Below are 8,036 nucleotides of genomic sequence, written 5' to 3'. Positions count from 1 at the left end.
TGCACAAATGCCAGAATGGGTCGCCACTGCACAGTACCAAAGATCCCAACAATGCCGTCACGCTTCAGGACCTGTTACTGCAACAGCCTGAGTTTCAAGGGCCCACAACTTTTTAATTTTCTCCTGCGCCTAGAAATAAAGTTGGGAAAAGCACAGAAATATATTTTAGAAAATGTTTGATGTATCCAACTTATCAAATATCAGAATGAATTTTGGATGGGAGTTAGAGAGAAAAAAACATTTTTGGTGGGTTTAACAGTTTGTACCCATATTTGAGTTGTTAATGAAATATTGCTTTAGCCATTCTCTTATAAATGTTTTGTCTTTGTAGGTTTGGGGAGGGGGTTCATGAGTTCAAGTGTCAGGTAGTCATTTGAATTGAAATAGAAGCTTGTTATTCATGGCTTAGCCAGCTGTATGTATGTATGTATGTATGTGTGTGTGTGTGTTTGAGATATATTGTCAAAGTATTTTTCTTTTTATTTTATTTTCTATTGAGTTGTTGTGGTCAGTAGTGTGTGTGTGTTGTTTTGTCTGTGTGAGTGTGTATGTATGCGTGTGTCTATGCATGTCTGTTGTTTTTGTTTTTTCGAAATATGTTTTGTATAGTGTTGAGGCTGTGTATATATATGTATATGTGTTTTTGATGTTTTGGTGAATGCTTTGTGTGTGTGTGTGTGTGAGACAAATCCTTATTTGCTGAATGATAGTTAGTTGTGGTATTAAATTTGTTAAAGGGTTTTGTGTGTGTGTTTTAGTGGTACCTGTATGTATGTTCTTTTTGGTTTTTTGGTGGTGTATATGTTTTTTTTTGAGTTCTAGAATCACATATATACAGTTGGAATGTATAAAACACACACACACACCACTAAATACACACACACACAACTTTATTTAATTTTATTAACTATAATTTTGGATTTATATGGACTCCTAACCAATATATATATATATATATATATATATATATATATATATAAAAGATATATATATACATACATATATATATATATATATATGTATATATATATATATATATATATATATATATATATATATATATATATATATATATATATATATATCACACACACACTCGCAGACTTTCGCACGCGCACAGATATTCATCTCCTTTTTCACTCTCCTGTCTTAGAAAGAACTTTTCCCCCCACCACCTCCTCTTCCGGTCTTTTCATAATGTAACCTCGTGGGCATCGGTACCATTTTCCTCTTTCTCCGTTCTTCCATTCTCCGAACTTTCCATCTTTCCGACGAAGGGCTACGCCCGAAACGTCATACACTCTCTCTTTCCTTTCCTGAGCGTCCAATAATACTATCCATATCACGTCCTCACTTTGTTTTTTTGTTATTGTTTTTTTTAACTATATATATATATATATATATATATATATATATATATATATTGGTCCAGGCCATGTCTAACTTAATAGCACCACCTGATAGGATTATCTAAATCCTTTTTACAGTCAAGTTTTGTTTATGGCGATAGAAAAAGTAAGACAACAAAAGAAATATATAAAAAGGATTTAGATAATCATATCAGGTGGTGCTATTAAGTTAGACATGGCCTGGACCAATATATATATATGTATATATATATATATATCTTTTACTTGTTTCAGTCATTTGACTGCGGCCATGCTGGAGCTCTGCCTTTAGTCGAGCAAATCGACCCCAGGACTTATTCTTTGTAAGCCTAGTTCTTATTCTATCGGTACCTTTTGCCGAACCGCTAAGTTACGGGGACGTAAACACACCAGCATCGGTTGTCAAGCGATGTTTGGGGAGGGGACAAACACAGACACACACACACACACATATATATATATATATATATATATACGACGGGCTTCTTTCAGTTTCCGTCTACCAAATCCACTCAAGGCTTTGGTTGCCCGAGGCTATAGTAGAAGACACTTGTCCAAGTTGCCACGCAGTGGGACTGAACCCGGAACCATGTGGTTGGTAAGCAAGCTACTTATATATATATGTGTGTGTGTGTGTGTGTGTGCGTGTATGTATGTATGTATGTATTGGCAAAAATGTTAGATATCTACCCTTGTGAGTGGATAAGCTCGTCGTATGTATGTACGTACGTACGTACGTACGTATGTATATATGTATGTATGTGTGTGTGTATGTATGTTTATGTATGTCCTTGTGTTTGTTGTCCCCTCACCATCGTCTGACAACCAATGTTGGTGTGTTTACGTACCCGTAACTTAGTTGGTTCGGCAAAGAGACTGAAAGAGTAAGTACTAGCCTTACAAAGAATAAGTCCTGGGGTCGATTGCTTCTACTAAAAACCCTTTAAGGCCGTGCTCTAGCATGACCGAAGTCACTTTTTAACGGTCGTTTCTTCTTTAAGACGGTAGGTATGATCTGACGGAGATTTCGCTGCTATTTCTAGCAGATGGAGCGACACCGCAGAATGTTCGTGCAATGTACCTATCCCTATTTTGTAATATGAGCATTTTGACACAGACAAAATATATTTATATTTAGTATATCTAATCATCGCCATTTGTTTGATTTCAAATATATAAATATTTGTTTTAGTCAAATTCTGTTTTGGCTAGGGTGTTGTCATTCCTTATTGAAGAACTACTTTATATTGACGTCGTGTGACACGTCCTTGACATTTTATCGTGTTGTTAACATTTCTCTTAATCTTTTCCCTGCAATAAAGGAGGTCACTGCTTAGGACTAGCTCGCTCGCTCGTTCGGAGAAGCAATGATCGCTGCCAGTACGTACTGACTGACTTGCTGATTATTAATATTTCAACTGCTACTGACTTAGAAAAGCATTATGACAGAGCGAGCACATAGTGCGGAAGTAGATGTAATATCTAGCCTACTACAACATACATTGGTTACAACAGTCAGTCGTTGATAAAATGTAGATGAGTGATAAAGAGAGAGGGGGTAGAGATAAGACATAGAGAGAACATAAATAAATGCAGTGAACGGAGGATATGATAAAGAGTGAAAGAAGAGTAAGTAGAATGAGATAGAGAGCAGAGAGGAAGGGTAAATAAGAAAGGGAAATATTTGAATAGGAGAGAAAGGAAGAGTGATTTACCGAGGTCGTAGTTTACTTTTTCCTCCCCTATCTCACATAATCGCTGTAACTTATTTAAGTATTAGGAATTATCATAAGAGTTGAGTGAAGGGGAGGTACTGAAAGAGAAGCAAAATTGGAGATAAAAGAGAGAGAGAAAGATGGAAAAAGAACGAATACGTGAAAGAGATTGATCAAGAAAGAAAAGGAAGAGAGAGAAAAATAAAGGTATGAAACGTTAAAGTATACGACAGAGACAGAAGAGAGGGATAGAAAAAGAAAGATAAGAGAAGGAGAGAAAGCCCACACGTAGTGTTACGGAAATTGTTGGGAAAGAAAGTGGCCGATGAAAATCGAAAGGCTTATGCACTAAATCCATCCCACTAAAAAATTGTTTATTCAAAAGACGGGTATTATGCTGGAAAAGGTTGGTGCAGTACAAGAATAGAGAAGAGAAGAAACTGTCATTAGAAAGAGAAGCAAACTTATGACCTGTCCTGAACTCGAAATCAGCGAAGTGAGTCATCCATGTTTTGTCATCTACAGCAACTCTCTTTACAGACAAGTCAGATATTATAGCTTAACTGCTGCTACTTTTCTAGTGACATCATTACTACTACCAATATAAGTCTTTACTAATTTACCGAGGAAAAATGATCAAGACATCTAGGACGAACTAAATCTATTATATTTATATAAATTATTTGTTTGTATATCTTATGTATACGTAAACTCTTATGAGCTTAGCATTTTTATACTTGTCATATGTAACGAGCATGTATAGATGTATACAGATTTGTAAATAGTTTGTACATTGGGATATTGTTTAATATCTGTATGTAGTTTAATTTGAAAATAGTAAACAAAAATAAGAGAAAAGAATTTCTTCCTTACATCTATTTTTTTAATCGTAAGTTTTTTTTATGAAGAATAACGATTTATGACTCATAGGGTTTTATTTGTTAGTACCGACATCATCGTTCTAAGATTACTACGCTATTTCTAACTGTCTTTTGAACGAACTAGGAGGAAGAGAAAGAAAGAGAAAGAGTGTTTGTGAGTAAGAGGGAGAACTTGTATAAACAAGAAACCTCTTGACTTATATTCGTCATTTACGACTGATTTTAACAGATAAGAAAAATACAGAAAGAAAAAAGAAAACGAAGACGGTTAGAAAAACCAACATATCAACCTAGTAGTTTGGGACTATATTTCTACGCTTTTACATATTTGTGATCTTGTTTGTGAATATCTGACTTCTGATGAAACCAACTCCTTTGTAATTTCCATTATAACGATGCATCGAAATATGTATATAGCAAAAATTATGCTAGTGTAAACTAACGATCTTATAATTTCTTTCCCAACAAAATATTCGATTCATTAAATTTACTATTGTTTTTAAATTACAATTCTTTCAATATAATAATTCAAAGTAGGGTTCCTACTTCAGACACTAAAGTATCTGTAGAGACAAGAATGAAAGCGAACAAGCAGCTTAGTATACTATCAATAAATAAACGGTGAGATACTCTGCAGCAGAGAATTAGAGGATAAGTTATAAGACAGTTAATGATATCACTGACAGTCAAACAGAGTTATGTTCTATGCAAAGATTTTCGACTTCCATCATGTCTCATACATACCTACTTCTGTTATGATTACGATTTGTCATTCTTAAAACAGGCTGCAATAATAATTCTACTCACACACTCGCCTTCTGTTTGTTGTGATCGACAAGGTTTGTTTGTGAGTGAGATAACATATAGCACTATTTGATCATCAGTTACATTTTCACTTTCGCTTTTATATATATATATATATATATATATATATATATATATATACATAGGGGGAGAATTCACACACAAAAAAAGACGAAGACAGGTGATGTAGACAACAAACAAATGTATTAGTTTAACGCTCGGGAAGTGAAATATACATATACAATCTCTCTCTGTCTGTCTCTCTCTCTCCCTCTCTCTCTCTCCCTCTCTCTCTCTCTCTCTCTCTCTCTCTCTCTCTCTCTCCCTCTCTCTCTCTCTCTCTATATATATATATATATACATAGGGGGAGAATTCACACACAAAAAAAGACGAAGACAGGTGATGTAGACAACAAACAAATGTATTAGTTTAACGCTCGGGAAGTGAAATATACATATACAATCTCTCTCTGTCTGTCTGTCTCTCTCTCTCCCTCTCTCTCTCTCTCTCTCCCTCTCTCTCTCTCTCTCTCTCTCTCTCTCTCTCTCTCCCTCTCTCTCTCTCTCTATATATATATATATATATATACATAGGGGGAGAATTCACACACAAAAAAAGACGAAGACAGGTGATGTAGACAACAAACAAATGTATTAGTTTAACGCTCGGGAAGTGAAATATACATATACAATCTCTCTCTGTCTGTCTCTCTCTCTCCCTCTCTCTCTCTCTCTCTCTCTCTCTCTCTCTCTCTCCCTCTCTCTCTCTCTCTCTCTCTCTCTCACACGCTCACGCGCATACGCACGCGCGCATTTAATAATCAGATATAACATAAGAAAGCATAACATAAACAGAAAACACTAATTTTAACACACATTTTAGTTTGAATCTTCCGGAAAAGTGACCTTTGCAGGAAGAAAAGGAGAAAAACCGGGTGCCCCAACACAGTTGTGATTCCTAGGTAAAGAGACAGATTTCTTTAAGGAAAATACATTCTTCTTATTATGTAGAATTGTAACTCAATTAGAAATAAGCATAAAAGAAGGTCATTATTTTTTTTATCTATGATTATTTAATAATTTTCATTCCCTAAATAAATAAAAAAAAACTTTGTTAAAATGTTATCCCGTAAAAGGAAAGCAAATTTTACAAAGCAGGAACTTGAGGTACTAGTTGCTAATGTACAAGCCAGGAAAGATATATTATTCACTAAACGTAACACACCTGTATCTAACCAAGCAAAGCAACATGCATGGGAATGCATTGCTCGTAAAGTCAATTCTGTGGAGTCCGTCATGGGTGAACACCGAACTGTGAACGATGTGAGACGGAAATGGGTATGTCTGCTGAGCGAAACGAAAAAAGCCGAAATGCAGCGGCGGCGCCGAAACCAAGGTGCTGACGGTGCGTCCGGGTCCTCTTTAGGATTGAGTGGTGCTTTGGCTTTAGGAATCGGTTCAGGAGAATATACCCCTCTGCTCGCCGAAGCTATATTGAATATAAGCAAAAGCATTGGTGCTAATGCATCTGACGGAAAAGCTGGTAGTAGTTCATATTCTGTAGATCGAAATTCCTCTTTGCACAATTCTGTAGAAGAGGTTAATGAACTTTCTTTGTCGGCCGGAGATAATAACTTTATCGCAGGTGTTACTCAAGTTAGTCATGGATTAAGTAATAGCAGCAACCAATTGATCTCTAATACTAGTGTCAACGAGACAGCTGGAAATAACACTAGTTATCTGCAAGTTTCTTCGGTGTATTCCCAATCCGATATTCTTGATGATGTAGAAGACCAATTGAATAGTTCCCCGTCCAGAAACACTCAATCACCAACGATAATAAATAAAGCAAATGCAAATATTGTTTCAAATTTAAAAGCTACCGGACGATCAAACGTAAATCAACACAATTCTGGAGCACATCTAACACCAGAGGTAACTGCAAATACAATTTATTCTGTTACAAATATCAACAATCGTGAAAATATCACTGCTGTCAACTCTGATCTAGGTATCGTTCAAATAACACCTAATATCAGTTCGAGCGTTTATAGTAATAATTCAGTATATTTAGACGAGACAGGTGATTCTAAGATAACACTCCCTGATGGTTCTATTGTATCTGTTCGGAAAAGGCGACACAGTCAGCAAAGTAACAATGAATTAAACAGAACCAATTTCAATTCAGAAGAAATTATATCCGACCAGGATGATGACATTCAAGATATTGAGATTGATCCCAAGCAGATAGATTTGAATTCTGCTCCAGTCTATTCTGTTTCCACTTACACCAATAGTTCTGATAGCGAACAAAGAGATAAATCTTCATATCAAGTCACTGCATTAGACAGCGTCGCTGGATCAGACACTGGAAATAGATTGAGAACGAAGAGGAAACGTTTACATCAGATATCGGAACATTATTCGGAAAAGCTTTACCGAGTAAGATTTGTTTTCTTTTTTAAAAACTTTTTCCATTTCTTTTTCATTTCGTTGTTGATGTTGTTGTTATAATGGTTTCAAATTTTGACACAAGATCATCTGTTTCAAGGGAGGGTGTAAGTCGAGTACATCGATCCCAGTGCTCAACTGGTACTTAATTTATTGATCCCGAAAGGATGAAAGGCAAAGTCGACCGCGAAGGCATTTAAACTCAGAACGTAAAGAGCTGAAAGAAACGCCGTTAAGCATTTTTCAGACACGATTCTAGCTGGTCGCTACTTTTGTTGTTATAATGAAAGCAGTAGATGGCAGAATTAAGGCAGCGAGCTGGCAGAAGCGTTAGAACACCGAGCGAAATGCTTAGCGGTATTTCGTCTGCCGTTACGTTCTGAGTTCAAATTCTGCTGAGGTTGACTTTGCCTTTCATCCTTTCGGGGTCGATAAATTAAGTACCAGTTACGCACTGGAGTCGATGTAATCGACTTAATTCCTTGGTCTGCCCCCGTTTGTCCCCTCTATGTTTAACTCCTTGTGGGCAATAAAGAAATAAGAAACGTTTGCAGACCGGGCGAAATGCTTAGCGGTATTTCGTCTACCGTTACGTTCTGAGTTCAAATTCCACCGAGGTCGACTTTGCCTTTCATCCTTTCGGGGTCGATAAATTAAGTACCAGTTACGCACTTGGGTCGATATAATCGACTTAATCCGTTTATCTGTCCTTGTTTGTCCTCTCTGTGTGTAGCCTCTTGTGGGCAGTAAAGAAATAAAAATTAAATGCCATGCTGTATTTACTTAGGTCCGTTTAT

General features: G+C 36.3%; 1 protein-coding gene across 1 annotated transcript in view; it reads left to right on the top strand.

Moving 5' to 3' along the window:
• Positions 1-2,293: 2,293 nt before the first annotated feature.
• Positions 2,294-8,036, top strand: part of LOC106879432 (uncharacterized) — a 22,877-nt gene continuing 17,134 nt past the window's right edge. The window contains exon 1 of the mRNA XM_089341313.1: positions 2,294-7,230. Coding sequence (XP_089197439.1) covers positions 5,908-7,230 — 1,323 coding nt within the window. The 5' untranslated portion in view covers positions 2,294-5,907. The remainder of the gene's footprint in view (positions 7,231-8,036) is intronic.

The sequence above is a fragment of the Octopus bimaculoides genome, chromosome 2, assembly GCF_046866305.1.
Source record: "Octopus bimaculoides isolate indiv1 chromosome 2, ASM4686630v1, whole genome shotgun sequence".
In the NCBI taxonomy this organism is placed as follows: Eukaryota; Metazoa; Mollusca; class Cephalopoda; order Octopoda; family Octopodidae; genus Octopus; species Octopus bimaculoides.
The sequence above is the reverse complement of the archived record's forward strand: the minus strand, read 5'-3'. Positions and strand labels throughout refer to the sequence as shown.